This window comes from Lemur catta, chromosome 7 (assembly GCF_020740605.2).
Source record: "Lemur catta isolate mLemCat1 chromosome 7, mLemCat1.pri, whole genome shotgun sequence".
In the NCBI taxonomy this organism is placed as follows: Eukaryota; Metazoa; Chordata; class Mammalia; order Primates; family Lemuridae; genus Lemur; species Lemur catta.
In genome coordinates this window covers 36,664,972-36,683,696 of record NC_059134.1, presented here as the reverse complement: position 1 = coordinate 36,683,696, position 18,725 = coordinate 36,664,972, and the positions used below count along the sequence as shown (strand labels likewise).

Here is an 18,725-nt window from a genome sequence, read left to right as displayed (position 1 = left end):
CTATCCCAGCCATTGCTCTTACTTATCTCTTTGTTCTCAATGATTCTAGAATGAATGAATAAATTAATTAATTTGGGCCCACCTAGAAATATCCTATACAATTATTCATACGTGTATATTATCAAATATGCATTTTTTTCAAGCATGACCTTCCCATTTGTTGTGCTGTAGTAGAAAAAGATCACTGGATTCTGTGTCAGGCAGACTTTAACTCAAATACTAGTTGTAAAATTTTGAGGTTCTTCAACTTCTCTGAGTTTAATTTTCTTAACTTCAACAATGTCAAAATAGCAATAATAATGCCTATCACACAGGATTAAGGATCATATTAGATAATTTGTGTAAAATCCTTGGCATATAAAAAGTGCTCATTGAAGAACAGATAGTATTTTTCTCTTTGTTATTGGAGGAGAGTGAAATTTGGAGGAGAGTTACATGAAATTTTTAAAAATTTTAACAAAGAAACTGATGTTTTAAAAGTTACCTGCCCTCTAAATGAAGACAGCACAAATCATCTTAGAATACTTCTTGCTGGAAGAATCACTAACATTTTAGTTGTATAAATTAATGACAAGCAGACACACATTGCCAGAGAATTTTTTTTTTCCTTTTTATTTCCTTGAAATGGTTGCACTTCCTTATATCCCTGAGAAGAAAGAGCTGGTTCCAAAAAAAGGAGTCTGCCAGTAGAAAATGGAGTTGGGCTTCAAAGCCTGCTCTTTTGCAGCTGAACCTTATCAAAACTTCTGATGCACAGAATAACCCATGAGAGACCTGCTGGCAGGAAGGGCCCCATGAGGCAAAAGGACTTCAGACTGATGACTGGGTTCAACACAGGGCCTAGATTTTCCTGGGAAAGTGGGTTTTCACAAGGCAAGTGGCTAAAGATGAAAGCTCTACCTGACACAGGCATGATGGGGCAGGAATGTAATTAGAAATAATAGCTAAGAATATAAACTAAAGAGATGTAACCTATAGAACACAGGCTTAGCGCCCCTTCTACTGAGCATGACTTTGAGGAAAATTACTGCAGCCAAGGCAAGGATGTCCATGTGGCATTCAAAGAGCTGTACATCTGGAAGGAGGTGCACACAAACAGAGGGTGAGCAGGGCTGAGCATGGTACTCGGAAGGAGAAGCCTCCTCTTTGATTCTTACTACATTCCAAAAACCCCCGGCCAGACCAAGAGTGGCACCAGTAAATACTAGGCCAGCTCTTCTTAACCACAACAGTGTGTGGCATTTTGAAATTAACAGAAGCAGGGACAGAGAACAGTAATCATATCTTCTTCCACCACTTAATTTGAGAAAGACCTGACCCATTAAGACTGAATTTGTTCGTAGGATTCTTGGAAAATTTGAGGTAGAGGACTTCTTGCTAATCTGGACAAGAGAGAGTTTTCACAATTCATTGGAATGTCAAAAAGTGAGGTCACTTTATTTTTGCTCTTTGTTTTTGCAAACTACTTTACTTTCACAGGCAAAAGAAATCACTGGAAATGTATGTATGTAAGCTTGAGGCAGAGAACTTAGAGTTAATACCTCAGGCTTAAAATGCAGGGATTGTGTATTCTACCTTCTACATTAAATCCAGTTTAGGATTGATGAATTCATAAAAGTATTTATCTTGAAGTTTTCCAGATTATTAAAATGATGGAAAAGTGATAAATATGGAGGAAAAATAGATTTGTTCCTTATACTTAACCCATAAATAATCCAATAAACAGTCCTTTTTTATAGTTTTGATACTATACACAGATACAACTCATTCTCAAAAAGCAAACTACAGAGGATCTCATGAAGATGGAAAGTAGATTGGTGATTACCAGAGGCCAGGAAGAGGGTGGGGGATGAAGAGTGGTTGATTAATGGATACAAATATACAGTAAGAAGAAGTAAAACCTAATGTTTAATAGATCAGGAGGGTGACTATAGTTAATAATCTATTGTACATTTAAAACTAGCTAAAATAATTCAAATGTTCCCAGCACAAAGAAAAGATAAATATTTAAGGTGATGGATATTCCTGAAATATCCTGTTTTGATCTTTACATATTCTATGAATGTATCAAATTATCATATGTACCCCAGAAATATGTATGTATTTACGTATCAACAAAAAAGGAAAAAAAAGTAAATGATACAATGTAAAAGGACACTGTTCTTCTATCTTTAGTAGTTGAACTTCTTTTAAGTAGATAAATGCTCATAAATCCCCCTAGGAATTTTAAAAATTATTTTCCATAAAATATGATAAGAATAGTAGAAAAATATATATCAGTACATGATAACAGTATAAAGCTTATATTAATAGAGTAATTGTAATCGTAAAAAGTAAACTACAAAAATAGCATAAAAAGATAAAACAGCAAAATTTGACATTTGACCAATTTTCCAAGAAAGCATGTGTTTTTGGTCTTTTTGTGCTACTATAACAGGATATCTGAGACTGTAAGTTATAAAAAATGGACATTATTTTCTCACGTTCTGGAAGCTGGGAAGGCATAGTCAAGGCACCGGCAGGTTCAGTGTCTGACGAGGGCCTGATCTCTACTTCCACAGTGGTGCATCCTCCGGAGGGGAAGAATGCTATGTTCTCACGTGGCAGAAGGCAGAAGGGCAAAAGCACTGAAAGCTGGGAGAAACTTCTTTTATAAGGGCCTTAATCCTACTCATGAGGGGAGGAGCCCTCATGACCTAATCGCCTCTTAAATGCCCATCTCTGAATACTGTCACATTGGCAACTGAAATTTTGGATGGGACACAGGCAGACCATAGCGGAATGGATCTTGCTTCCTTACTTCATTTCAGAGATGGAAGTGTCAGCAACATGTATACTTGCCTGATATTACCAGAGATGTGATGATAACAGAAATTTTGTTCAAAGATGTTAAGAGGAAAAAAAAGACATTTCCATGTCACAAAATCTTATCGGGGCCCTCAAAAGTGACCGAGAATATATTGGAAAAATAAAAAAGGATGGAATGTCAACCACATATGGTTGCATCCTACGTAACACATTAAAACTGAATCCATTCAGATAAACATTAAGCATTACCTAGTGGTAAAATTTCTCATTGCTTTATTTTTGAGACTGTCCGAGAGATCATGGACTACTGGAAAGTTTGTTGAAAGTCCAGATTTAATAGCAATAATTTCAAGATATTACAGCTTTCATTAGCTATTAAGAAGAGTAGAAATATAAAGAACCAGAAAATGTTGGAAAAGATTGTCTGTTGTAGACAAAACTTATTGTAATAAGTAATAATACAAATTATTCCTACTCAACATAATTTTCCATTTGAGAAGTTGAATCAAATTTGGTAATTTACTTAGCATGTTTATGACTTTTCTTCAAGTCAAGTAACATGTGCCACTTTATTTTACTTTACTTTATTTATATTTCCCTATTTGGAATCAACTGCCTATTTCATTAATATGTTATTTATAAATGATTGGGAAAAGGAAACAAAAATTGCAAATAAAAGTTTTCCTAATGACTTATTTTTCCCAAATAAATGCTTTTAAATGAAGAAAACTTCATTTTTATAACTCCCCTAATTTGGGGTCTGTATCTAGAGTCCTTACTAATTTGGGCACGTGTTATTAGTCTAACCATTACTGGTATTGCTAAGTAAATACCAACTAGAAAACTATGGACTAAAGTATATCAAGCCATAATTCTTAATGATCTCGAAAATGTAGATTTTCTTTTCTTTACACCATGAAAAAAGTTTACCCAGATTATAAAGTAAAACAGCCATTTAATGTCCACCTTATTTTCCTCATATAGATTTATACTGAGTGAAAGGGAAAATAAAAATTAAATGCCCATGGGCTATGCTTTTGTTTGTACAAATGTCTGCTTCCCCACCAAGAGAAACTTATATCCATTCAGAAGACTTAAGCAGTCAGAGGAATTCAAGCTATAATCCAAGAAAAAAAACATTTAATTGTTCTAGTCTACGTCTAGAAAATACCCTTTCCTAGACATACAACTCTTCACCATACATCTCCTCCCACCCACTTCTACTTTCTACTTGTTTACAGAGCTAGGAAGAATAGGTGGAAATCAGGCTCAAAGTTTACTAGTTATTATATGAACCATCAATCTAAACAGAGGTTTTCATTTGTTTACGCAACTTAGATAGCAGTTGGGGCCTTCCAGACACCTGTAATACATGTGCACTTGGATTGATACTGTATTTCACACCCTGTAGAATTTTGAAGCCCTATATTCTCCAGCTTCTCAGGGAGCTTAGAGTTTCTGGACACTCTAGTCTCTTTGATTTCCTATATTTTACAGCTCTTCCCTCATCTTCACTGCAAATATGGGATTTAGCCTTCTTTCGTGTGTTTCCACAAATTGAAAAGACTCATATACCGGCTTAAGTTGGGTGATGGGTACATGAGGTTCACTACATCATCATCTTTATATTTGACTATGCTTGAAATAGTTCATATTTTTAATTGAAACTGAAATAGCTCATATAATGCCCAGTATCTATATGAAGCAGACTTTATGGAAATGTTGAACTAGAGATAGAAAGGGACAACGTACAAGCAAAAATCTGAAAATTGCCCCTAAAGAAGTCCTGTTCATAAAAGTCCATTCAGCCACCATTCTCAGTGGTGCTTGTGGTCTCAACTTCTATTCATCTAGTTTCTGTGCATCATAATGACCCCTCCCCCCACACCCCATTGTCACTGAGGCTTTGAATTCCTCACCATGTGTTATGAATAGCAGTTGTCCCCATCAACTATTCCCAAGATGCCCAGTTGAAGGATAGCCCTTCACATTAATAGGATCCATCCTTCTAAGGAGTATAACCAGCAAAAATTAATTCTGTTATATTCTAGCACACTCACCCCAATATTCTGTTATCATCAGACATATAGAGGAGCCATTTCCACAACATGCCTTTGAGAATAGCAGTATACTACATTAATTTTTTGTTTAGGGTCATTCCTTTGGATAATGCACTGTTCTCAGGGTTTTTTTATTTATAGAATTTGAGAATTATCTTCACAATACATTGCACAATTTCCCGTATACATATTTATAGCTGTCATTGCAACTGCCAATCTATGAATGTTCAGATTCTTAAAGAACTCCCTGGCCTCCTTACTGTCAATAACAATTTTTGACATGTCTTGATGAGTTCTTAACCTTCTCACATCTATATTCTCATTCATCTTTTCTGAATCACGATTTTTAAATGAGCCAAGATTCTCTAAAGTTCCCAAGATTAACTATTAATTTAATGTATGTTTTCACTTAGTATACCTATATATATGCCAAGCACTACATCTCCCTGGATGTAGTGGTAAAAGCCACATTTAATCTCAAACTCCTTTTGCTACCCTTAACTGATTTTTTTCCCTTCCTTTACCTTTTGATACTAAATCTCAACTGATCCACAAATTTTTCTTCAAGTCTGGATTTTACAGCAACATTAGATATGCATTGCTGGCTGCATTTTTTCTTTGTCATAAGAATTGTAATTTATTGAACCATAATAACAGTGTCCTCTAAAATAGTCACTCCCCTGCCAATCCTCACCAATTTACATACTTTCCCATTCCCGTAAATTTGCTTTCTAATTGCCTCATGTGGATGATCAGAATTCTAATTCATTACAATGCTTCAGTCAGAATCAAAAGCATAAATTCTGATACGGTTGTCATTCTTTAAGCCAAAAGAACTTGCTATAGGCATCCTCCAGGAAGTGTTCCTGATTTCCCACATCTTGACTTCGTACTCCATGCATTGCTGTAACATCACATATGTTACCCATTGCAGTGCGTTTCACACTTCATTGTATTGCTTATTTGTCTTTACTATTAGAGTGTAAATGCCATGAGGACAGGAACCATGTGGTCTTATTCCCTGATAATCTCCAGTGTATACCACTGTGTCTGCCTACATGAGACATCCAATAAATATTTGGTAACACTCCTAGGACTTTGCATTTACGTTGAGGCTATGGTGTCCATCCCAATTCAATAGATCAAATTATCTCACACATTATACTTTTGTGGAGAAGTCAATTCCCTCCCAAGACCCTGAAGTAAATTTAAATCCATGAAAAATAAAAGAATTGAAATGGAGGGATCATACATTACCAGAATGCAAATGGGAGGCTCAGGTACAGGCAGGCTCCAGGATGTGAAAATATCGCTTCTCTGAAGTTTTTTGTTTGCTCGTAAGTTAGTTCAAGCTCAAAACACATATTCCGTAAGAAAATATATATATACATTTTTGTTCTAATTTCCCATCAGTCCATCTTTTATGACACAATTGACATACTGACTCATTAACAATGAACAATGATGGCAGCAGAAGGAGTAGCTTTCTCTTATTAAGCTTATCAGGCACCAGGTCCTATACAAGGTATTTTACGTCATTCTAACGTCTATTTTATGTCATTCTAACAAAACCGTGAAATAGGTATTATTGTCCCTACCATATAGTAGAGTAAATTGAGGTTTAGGAAAGTTAGTAACTCGCCCAAATTTGCCCAGCCAGGAAGGTGTAAAAGATTGTTTTTGTTTGTTTTGTAGGAAATCGTTTTGAATTGAAATCTGTGTGACTGCAAAGCCATTTCTCTTCCTATTATCAAAGCAATCATATCATTGATACCAATTATGAAAAGCACAAAACGATGAAACTGAATAAAAATTCATTTAAACACAACTGCTACTACTTGACTATTATATCCCAAACAAATTATAGTTAATTATTATTAGAGCAAATAGGTAGGAATAGTACAGTATAGTGAAAAAGCTCTGAAGTGATTATCAAAATATTAATGTAATGAAATTTCTACCCTAACTAGCCACACGGTCTTGTATAAATCACCTAAACTGTATAGCCTTAAGTTTCTGATATCTAAACACAAGATAATCCTATGTCCTAATTTGTAGTTCTGAAACTGTTTACCATGCACACGTGTTTAATTATAATACCACAAACAGATGTCGCAAAAGCCTTAGCTTTGATACCCAATGTATCCAAATGTCAGTTCACCAAAAAGCAAACCACCCCCACAAAAGGAAAAATTAAAAAAAAAAATTAACTGTTCAACCATTTTCTACATTTTTAAGGATTTATTACTGATATGTTTAACAAATTTTCTCTTTAGTCCTTTCAAATTCTTTGAACATGAGAGCTTTCAAAACTCCCTCAGGATACCATTTATTTCAACAACCAGACACAAAAGACTTTTCACAATCTGCCCCCTCACTACCTATTTCTCTAGCCTCATTTCTCACTATCCACATTTTTCTCTCCATTCCATACCCTAATACCATGGTTTCTTATAGTTTATATGTATTTTTTAATTTTCTTGTATCTCTTTCTGGAATTCTCCTCCCTTTCTCCAACAGGTAAACTCTACTCCTCTTTAAATACTTACTGCAGACATCATCTCCTCTGGAAAACTTTCCCTGAATCCCCAGAAAGAATAAAACTCTCTCTTCCTGTATTTCCATGGCCCCTTATGTGTGTTTGCATTGAAGTGTACATAACATATGCATTATATTTGCTTATGTATCTGTCTAAGCTATAAGTGCCTTGTGGTAAGCTCAGAATGTGATAGTGGACTAAAAATTACAAATGTATATTGATTACCTACTGTGCATTAAATATTTAAACCTCTATTATTACTCGTAGGTTTTTTATAGGCAAGAGGGTCACAGCAACAGTCAAGTTATTGAAACACAGAAACCTCAAGCAGTAGTGCCACTCCCTGATGCTGGAGTCTATATTATTGAAGTTCGAGCATATAGTGAAGGAGGGGATGGAACGGCCAGCTCCCAAATCAGGGTCCCATCATATTCAGGTAAGTATTGACGTAACAGGCTTGATCTGTCGATCACCAACAATTTTCATGGTGTAAACCTCACCAAAATTGATCTGATGGATTGTGTGGTCCAGAGATTTTGAGGGGTTTCTCGTCTTACTCTGAGCTCCATATCATCCTCTGATTAATATGAACCATGGTAATCTGCTCACAATTGCAGAATTTCTACTAATCTATGAAGGAGTTGATGTTTTCATTAGAATGTAGTTACTTGTGAGATTCTCTTGCCTATCCTGGTCTTAAATAGTACCTTGCTGGCCATTTGGGTTTTGTAATATTGCTGTTAAAAAAATACTGCACTACTTTGACATACTTTTCTATTGTCTTGACTGCAATTATTGTCAGCTAATGGAGAGTTTAAAGGGAATTCTTTTAAAATTAAAATTTTATGTTTATTAATTTCTAAACAAATTTAAACAAATTAATAATTTGTTTAGAAATTATTAACACATTATTATAATATAATTATCAATAGGCATTACTTTCTAAATGAATTTTATTGAATATCATTATTAGCAATATTAAAAGTTGCTAGCTTTTACTGAGCCTTTGCTATAATGTCAGGCATGGTCAAAAGTGCTTTACATACATCATCTTATTTAATTTTAGTAGCAATCATATGAAGTAGGTGACATTTTTTTCTGTTTTACAGAAAACATTTAAGTAACTTGCCTAAGACCACAATATTACTAAGTGACAGAACCAGGATTCAAACCTAGGTATGCTTGTCTCCAAGGCCATATATCTTCACCACCACCATCATTGTTCTATGGCAAGGGAAAATTGATTCAAGGAAGGGAGATTTGATAAATTTGGTAGAAAGTAATCATTTTGTTGAGGTAGTCAAAAAAGGAAGCAAAAGCTTTAATGAGATATACAAATCTCTAATTAAGACAGCATCAGGCAATTTTTATTAAAATATTATATAAAAGTTTAATGTGCATTTAATTAATGGGTAATTATGAGCCTTATTTGTTGAGCAATCATTCCCAAGCAGAATTACCAAACCAAAAGGATGTCTCCAGTGATATCCTATAAGGCTCTGCATGTGGCCCTATGTTATTCAACATATTTATCAGCTTGGACTCAGACTAGAGGGACTGTTTATGATTTTTTTTTTTTTTGATGCCACAAAGTGAGATGGCAAATTCAATGTAGAAAAGAATAGGATAGACTATAACTTTGAGGAAAAGCTATTATCGTAATACTTGATAAACTCTGAATTCTTACATAAAAATACAAGATGAGATAAGAGACATTATTAGGACAATTAATAAAATTTGGATATCTGTAGATTTGATAATATCAACATTAATTTCCTATTTTTAAATACTGTATTGTGGTTATATAATAAAATGTCTTCTTTTTAGAAACTATACATTAAAATATTTAGGGGAAAAGGTGCATCATATCTGTAATTTTATTTCAAATGGTTTAGGAAAATGTATATATTTATAGAGATAACAGTAAAGCAAAAATGATAAAATGTCAACATTTGAGGAATCTTGGTAAATTCTTGGTTCTATTCTTACAACTTTTCAGTATATCTAAAATTATTTTAAAATGAAAAGTCAAAAATTAAAAACATAAGATAGGGGAAATCTGACTTTTTCGAAAATTCTGGTGAAAAGCTCTAAGAATTTAAATTACACTGTGGTCACAGAAAAACTTAATACACTTTATGATTCATTTATAAAAGTGCAGTTTCAAGAGCAAGAACAGTAATACTATCTCTGCATTGATTAGTTCACAATTGAACTGCTCAGATGAGGGTGCTAAATTTTCAAGAGCACCTTGAAAGATTAAAGATCTTTTTCTGAAAAGTGAAAAAGATAACAACTCTCCTCTGGCTTCGTAAGTGTCAAATTTCTAATAACAACAGTACAATGAGCATTTATTGAGCCCTTATCATGATCCTGACATTATGCTAGGTGTTTTCCATATATTACCTTATTTTATCCTCTAGCAATCTTTTGAATTAGATATTTTATTATTCACTAACTCTCTGAGGTTCCTTTCAAGTCTAACACAATCAGATTCTATAGCATTGTCTGAATAAGGTCAGTCCCAAACTTAGAAATACTTATAAAGAACTTGATTCTCCCCCTGATGTTTTAATTAACTCATAACTTCTATTCCATAAAAAAAATTAACTTTTATGTTTTAGTTAATAACACTTTGGCCAGTGTAACCCATTTCCTGAGTTTCAATAAAGTGAAATCTCATGGTATTGTCTATCTTAGACCCATAGAACGTGAGCAATGATTGACTTCATTTTTATCACATTCCAAAAACCAATGCCTATGAAATTGAATGACTTGCCCAAGTGATATGGCTGGGGCTAGAACTTAGTCTAATGCTGTTGCTGTTTTGTGGAGTTTTTTGTTGTTTTGTTTTACTATAGCAAAATAATACGTTTTAGCTTTGTGGGTTCTATTTGGAATTTGAGATATAGACCCTACTTAGCATTCTGAAAGTGAAATGTTTTTAAAAAGTGACACGTAAGTTGATTTAACAAGGACACAGCCACTCTCAAATAAACAGAAAAGATGTTTTCACATTTTTATTTATTAAGCACGCACATATCACTCCAGCGAGGCTTTGTCATCTTGCCTTTCTTATAGCTCACATGTGGCTATGCACTTCACAATAACCTCATTTTGTACAAGTTGAAATATATGTAACATTCTGCAGTTTGTTGATTAATAAGTTTTAGTAGTGCATTTGCTGTAAAATTTTCAAAGGAAAGAAGATTTGCTGCTTTTTGCATGTATGTGTTTTACCCAACAAGTGATTCTTTAGCTCTTAAGTTAGCATCTGGAAAATAAATTTAGACTCTGTCTCTGTAACAAAAATCACCCCCAGAACCCCATTACATTTAATCTGGCCAGAGAACATACCATGACAGAAGAAGATTCCAACAATTGAGTAGTAGATTGTATTATTATTAAGGTTTTAATTAGGGCCAGTTATTGTTTCTTAAGAGAGACAAGACATAAAAGCATTTGAATCCACTAAGCCTTGCCTCAGTTTAAGCAAGTTCTACAATCTAAGTCCCAGTTGCCTGATCTGAAGCAGGGGGACAAATAATAGTACTTACTATACAGGAATGTTATGAGGATCAAATAAGATAATGTATATCAAGTGCTTAGTACAGTGCATGGTATATAGTGAGCATGCATTAAATATCAACCATGATGATGATGTTTCAGGAACTTCTGGCTTGAAGAACCACTCCTGAAGTTTGTATCTAAAAGTCTTATTTAGTTTGTGGCTATGTGGAGCTATCAAAACTACTTCAGGCTAACCAACTCAGATCAGTCAGTTTAATGCAACAACTGTTCTAACACACTAGCAGCATACCATGTTTGATCTCAAAAAAGAACTTCTCCTCAGTGTAAGTAAGAGTGATGAAAGATTGCTGTTCTTTGCCAAGTTTGGCATGAGAATTTAGAATTTAAGCCTGCTCAACTGAGATAATCAATCAAGGACCCATAAATAAATTAAGTAAATAAAATAATATTTTATTACTATTAAATTGAAAAATTAAAGTAATCATAGTCACACATCTCTTAACGATGGAGATACATTGTGAAAAATGCATCGTTAGGCAATTTTGTCATAGTGTGCACATCATAGAGCATTATCACACAAACCGAGATGGTGTAGCCACACATGGAGGCTTTATGAAATAGCCTATTGCTCTGAGGCTACAAACCTGTACAGCATATGACCGTACTGAATACTGTAGGCAATTGTAACACAATGATAATTGTGTATTTAAACATAGAGAACAAACAGTAAAAATACAGTTGGTATAAAAGATTAAAAATGGTACATCTGTATAGGGTACTTACCAGGAATGGAGCTGGCAGGACTCGAAGCTTCTCTGAGTGAGTTAGTGAGTGAGTGGTAAGTGAACGTGAAGGTCTAGGACTCTACTGTACACTACTGTAGACTTTACAAACACTGTTTGCCATAGGCTATAGTAAATTTATTTTTTAAATTTCTATCTTCAATAATAAATTAATCTTAACTTACTGTAACTTTTTACACTATAAACTTTTTAATTTTTTTCACCTTTTTGACTCTTGTTATAACACTTATCTTAAAACACAAACATATAATACAGCTGTACAAAAATTTTTCTTTTTCATATTCTTATTCTATAAACTTTTTTCTACTTTTAAATGTTTTATATTTTTTTTTTACTTTTTAAACTTTTTTGTTATAAATGAAGATATAAACACACACATTAGCCTTGGCCTACACGGGGTCAGAATCATCAATATTACTGTCTTCCACTTCCACATATCGTTCCACTGGAAGGTCTTCAGGGGCAATAACATGCATGGAGCTGTCATCTGCTACGATAACAATGCCTTCTTCTGGAATACCTCCTAAAGGACCTGCCTGAGGCTGTTTTATACTTAACATTTTTTATAAGTAGAAGGAGTACACTAAAATGACAATAAAAAGAATATTATAATAAATGCATAAACCAATAACATAATAATTTATTATTATCAAGTATTATATACTGTACATAATGGCGCTATACTTATATATGAATATTAGCACAATAGGTTTGTTTACACCAGCATCACCACAAACATGTGAGTAATGTATTGTGCTATAACTCAGCTCTGGTATAATCTTATGTGGTCACTGTCACATATGTGATATATGACCAAAAAGTCGTTAGGTGGTACATGACTGTAAATTATCAATTTATGTTGCCATAAGATTTTGCTAATTAGTTTTGCTCCATTTCCTGAACTATGCAGTATCTACTAAAATTATTTTATTTTTCATACTTGGAATTTGGGATGTTTTCCATCAGTGCATCATCGGTGAAAATTACACTAACTCTCCTGATTGTATGTGTTTGTTAGATATGACATTGCTTTTTCGACACAGTATTTTATATATATTTCTTCTCTCCATATAATTTTGGAAACCCCAAATAACATCTTGTGTCATAAGTATGAAGAACATTCTTACCAGAAACAGGACCAGACATTTCTCAAAAGAAGACATACCAATGGCCAACAGGTGTATGAAAAAATGCTCAACATCACTAATCATCAGAGAAGTGCAAATCAAAACCACAATGATATGTCATCTTACCCCAGTGAGAATGGCTATTATTAAAAAGACAAAAAATAACAGATGTTGGTGAGGATACAGAGAAAACAAAACTCTTACACACTGTTGGTGGGAATGTAAATGTAAACTATTGCAGCCACTATGAAAAATACTATGGAGATTTCACACACACAAAAAAAACTAAAATAGAATTACCATTCAATCCAGCAATCTCCCTAGTGGGTATCTACCCAAAGGAAGAGAAATCAATATATCAAAGGGATACCTGCACTCACTTGTTTATTGCAGCACTATTCACAGTAGCAAAGATAAGGAATCAACCTAAGTGATGAATGGATAAAGAAAATTTAGTATGTATACACAATGGAACACTATTCAGCTATAAAAAAGAATGAAATCATGTCTGTCCTTTGCAGCAACATGGATGGAACTGGAGGCCATTATCTTAAGTGAAATAAGCCAGGCACAAAAAGACAAATATCACATATTACCACTTATACATGGGAGCTAAAACATTTGAACACATGGAGGTAGAGAGTGGAAACATAGATAACAATGACTGGGAATGGTGAGAAAGGGGGAGGGAAGGGGATGAAGAGAAGTGGGTCAAAGGGTACAAACATACAGTAAGACAAAAGGAACAAATTCAAGGTTTGATGGCAGAGTAGGATAACTGCACTTAACAAAAATGTATTGTACACAGTGACGGGCACCCTGAATACCCTAACTTGATCACTACACATTATATACACATAATAAATTTTCTCATGTACCCCATAAATGTACACATACAAAAAAAATACATACCTATACTATACATGATGCTATCCCTCCAAAGAGTACAATATGGAAAGGGAGGAAAAAAAGAGTAACACTGGAGAAACTTGAAAAACACTACCTAAGCCAGGTGATTAAGATCAACATCAACACTGATAAGCCATGTTGATAGCAGGTACCCTCCATACGATGTGACGAGAAGGGCACTTTACCTCTGTGGTCGTCCCCTCCGAAAACACACAACCCCTGTATGATCATGAGAAAAACATCAAACAAATCTCAATGGAAGGTCATTCTACTAAATCCTCAGAATTAAGGTCATCAAAAACAAGGCAAGTCTGAGAAACTATCACAGTCTAGAGGTGCTTAAGGAGACACGATGGCTAAATATAATGTTGAATCCTGGATGGGATCCTGGGACAAAGAAAAATGGATGTTAGGGAAAAACTAAGGAAACCTGAATAAAGTTTCCTTACATACATATAAAGTTTCCAACATACATATAATGTATGTTGTATAATAACAATGTGTCAATAATAATAGTAATGTCAGATGTTAACAGTAGGGGAAACTATGTGAAGGCATACAGAAATATTCTATACTTTGCAACTTTTCTGTAAATCTAAAACAGTTCTTAAATTTTAAAATTATGTAAAGGTTAAAAAAAAAAAAAGAGGAAGAAATAGGACCGATGGTGCACTCATTTGTCTTACCATTTGTCTTACGTACTAAAAACAACTCTTGCCTAACCCAAGCAAAACCAAAATAATTTGCTCCATGTGATGCTTCTCTTTTTTCACAGGTGGGAAAATCACAAGTGCTCAGTCCGCCCTCCACACTCTCTCCACATCTTCCTCATCAATAACGTTGCTCTTGGCATTGGTGATTCCTTCAACCTCCTGGTGACAACTGCAGACTCAATTTGCTTTTCTTTGCTTTAGCTTGATAACAGCGGTGAATAGAGTATAGTCTAAGTGGAGACCCGGGATCCTGAGAGGAGCTTGAGCTTTAAAAACTTGGGACTGCACGTGGTGCACTTACAGGAGGTTGTGGGGGGGGAGTATTACTTATCCATCAGGTTCTCTTTGGTTTTGTAAATGGAGAGGACAGTTCTTGGTCCAATAAAAATATGCAGATTGTATGTAATGAATTTTTGTAAGCAAAGGTAGTTTCTGTCAAATGTATTCTTTACTTTTTTAATATGTTGGAATTTCATTTTATATTCTGATGACCCCCGAGTGTGCCATCCATTTGTTAAGTAAGTGGTCTTTAGCAAATCTGTTCAAAAACAAATACAAAACCGAGAATGAAAATTTGCTTAAGCCTAAGTCCAGTGTTTTTCATTTTCCCTTTAGCGATTATTCCAATTGTCAAGCCAGCAGAAGATATGAAAAATACTTCAGTTATGTGGTCCATTATAGGATAAGTACATAAAAATTTTCTTGGAAAATATTGTATGATTGCATCGTGAAATAGCAAGATTTGTCAATATGCAAATCTTGCATATTGCACCCCCAGAGCAAGTTACTAGAATAGGGAATAAGCCATTTACGTTAATGCAAGGCAAGTAGAAAGTGAGATCAGATGAATTTAAGTGCTATTGTTTTTCATAAAGTACTATGTTATCTATCAGCAAATAAAGTAAATATTTTTAATAACAAATGATAGTTTAAAGTCACCAAAAATATATGGTCACTAAAAACTGCAGACATGCTGCCATGGGTGCTAACTGAAAAATAAAATGAACATGGGACAAGCTTTACCATTTCTCCACCTACTGCCAAAACAGACATTGAATTAGGTCCAGGGTTTTCTTCTAATTGCAAAGATGTTAAGGACAATGAAAATTTGTTGTGCAAATAATTATGCATGGATTAAAATGGTTCAAGCATAACAAATAAATTTCGATTTTTAAAAACAGTTCCATGCATCACATACCACTTATAAAATATTATAAACTACCAAAATAAAGATCTCTCTTGAATAAATTGATTTTTTAAAATTAAGCTATGGAAATATGGCATCAGTTACAGGGACTCAGCTAGTCTCACCTGTCGTGCACTGCTTGATTCTGTGGCTTGGGAGGTGAGCCCATTTGCTATTTTGAAGAATCAGCTTGAACCTAAGTGATCCTAGGTAATTGCTGGAAAGTGGGGTAAGAGTTTTCTACTTGATGATACCTTACAAAAGTTCTAACAAACATGAGAATATGCCAGAATTGGCATTGGACCCATGAAGATGTCTGAAAAGATAGTTATTGCAAAATCATATGCCAGAAAAGAGCCTGGAGAAACTACAGTTTTACAGGTGATGTTTGTGAGAATAAAAAGTAGTTTCTTTTCTTTTATATAATCTAACCTGTTAATTCTCTTCATATCTTTAATAACAAGAAAAATGAAGCAATATTGGGCTCAAATTTCTAGCTGTAGAGGTAAATCTTTGTAGAATAAGAGGCAAGATTGAACTTTCTGTTTCTGAACATTATAAAAGATTAGTTTCAGAGCCACAGTAAGACTCTGTATGTCAGTTACTCATTCTGTTTGGGGAAAATTATGTCCTAAACAAACAAGAAGTTATTTAAAAGACTCAATCAACCTATTATTCTAGTAAATACTACAAGTGGTAAATGTTTAAGCCTGTGAATAATAATGATCAAGTGGCCTTTCTTGAATATCTCCTTTGGAGAGAGAGAGGCTGGACTTCTCAAGAAGAAGGATGCTAACTAGCTGACAAAACATGAGCTCTCCCAAGTGTGGTGTAACTTGCAAGAATAAATTGTGCATCTGAAAAAGAAGGCAGAAAGAATATTTAAAAATTAAAAATAATTTTATGTATTTGATGAATCAAACCATTTTCTTCTTTTTCCATACTCTCGTATACTAGAGTTAGTGAAGGACTTTACAAATCAAGTTATTACTAACACTGTTATAAAGCAAAGCCCAGTAAAATATAATGCCAATACATGTCAAATTCAAATTAACCAATATTTCTAATTAGCTGATGGATGGTACATATCTGACAGAATATATACACATAAAATGTCTGATGTTGTATTCTTACAGGAATCAAAAATATGGGATGTTTTTACTCAACATGCACAGAATATGTATTTTGCATCATAAACCTATTTAAAACAACAGGTTTTCAATGTTTATGTACCTATGTATTACATATTTGTTACTTTTAGAAAGCAGAACAGCATTCCTTATGAAGGTACGTTATTTTTCAGCTACAGTACTAAGTCAGCTTTTTCTTGGATGGGATAGTAACCACACAGTCTTAAATCACTAGAGACTGTATTTTTGTATAATGTCAATTAACTGTGAAGAAAACAACTCTCCTTATAATTAGAAATTTCATGAAAGCCAATGTTTTCCATACCCAAATGAAGGTACTGTGGCCCCCATGTTAAACCGTTAAATATATTGTATACAATCTGTATATATACTATATATAAGGTATATATCATGTGGAAGGCACAGTCAGATAATAGTTCTGTGTACTGTTCTTGTAACATTAGATCTTTTTAATAAATAATTCTTTTTATTGACTTTTATCTTCTCTCCTGTCAACTACATGAATGACATTATTTATTTTATGCAGACTACAGAATGCTAATGGTTATGTTTATATTTTTACACTGAAAATATCATCATGTTAGGACTCTGGAAGCTGTTATTATTTTAGGTTTAAAAATCTCCATAAATGCCCATGGTAGTTCCAATTTGAAAATTTGAAGCTATGTCAAAAAATAAACCAAGCAAAGAAGCAAGTACAAATGGGATAGGGTCAGGATTAAACTCATAATTTATTTCTTCTCAGGAAAGAAGACTTCCTTGAATTGGTTTTGTAAAGAATTTGTTAAATCTCTTCTTTTATTAGGAACAGTCAATTCCAATCTATTCCAGGTATAATTCTCATAGACATCCACTCTTTTGTGTCCCCTTAGCACCATATATGCATCTCTATTATACCAGCAATCACATGAGGTTAACAATGATTTATTTATAAATATTTCTCCTCCACTATCTAGTGTCTGGGATCATCCAGGGAAGGCTATATTATATTCATCTTGGGATTTCTCTCAACAGTGTCTACCACAGTATCTCATATATATCAAGTGAGCAATAAATTAGATTTAATTTAATGTTGGCCCTAAGACTTCCTTTAGAACAAGCTTCCTAAATCTGGGTAATCATGCAACTAACCTGGGACCCCTAGTCTCCAAGTTCTGATTCAGTAGGTCAGAGACTAAAAAATCCTTATTATTATTTTTTTTAAGCTGGTCAAGTGAAGCCAGTGGGAGTGAAGAAATAAAAAACCCTTATTTTTTAAATTTTCTCAAATGCAAAATGATACAACTCTATTAAATGTAATTTGGCAATATCTAGTAAAATTTTATATGGATTTACCCTTTGACTTCAGCAAATCCACATCTAGGAATTTACCATTAAGATAGGCTTGCAAAAATATGCAATGTTAAGTCAATAAACAAGGTGAAAGAGAGTGAATTTATGCCTCCTTTTGTGCAAGAAGTGAGAAAAATACATAAAACACATATTTGCTAATAGAGATTAACAGAAATTGTTACCTATTCAGGAGGGAGAGAATGGATAAGCAAACAAATATGCAAGCAAACTCCTTCTCAATATACCGTACTTACTTCATAGTTTTGACTTTGTAACTACATACATGTTTTACATTAATTTAAAAGTTAAACCAAAAGAAAAGAAAAGAAAAATGGGGAAAAAATGAACCTAAAAATATATCAACCAAATGATTGGTAAGTTAAAGTTTTTCTTTATAGAATTATGAGCACATAAATAAGTACTTTAAGTCAGTACTCTGACAATACATCCCTAATGGGACATATACCCCAAGGACAAAACGCACACACACACTATTTTAAACTATATTTATTGGTCTTCTTGTGAGTAGCATAACTAGTATTATTTTTGATCTAGCCAAATATACA

At 33.8% G+C, this 18,725-nt stretch overlaps 1 protein-coding gene across 3 annotated transcripts in view; it reads left to right on the top strand.

Moving 5' to 3' along the window:
* CNTN5 (contactin 5) overlaps positions 1-15,072 on the top strand; it is a 1,109,255-nt gene extending 1,094,183 nt beyond the window's left edge. For all 3 annotated transcript variants that reach the window (XM_045556882.1, XM_045556883.1, XM_045556884.1), the window contains 2 exons: positions 7,675-7,843; positions 14,553-15,072. In XM_045556882.1, coding sequence (XP_045412838.1) covers positions 7,675-7,843; positions 14,553-14,656 — 273 coding nt within the window. In that variant the 3' untranslated portion in view covers positions 14,657-15,072. The remainder of the gene's footprint in view (positions 1-7,674; positions 7,844-14,552) is intronic.
* The last annotated feature ends 3,653 nt before the right edge of the window (positions 15,073-18,725 follow it).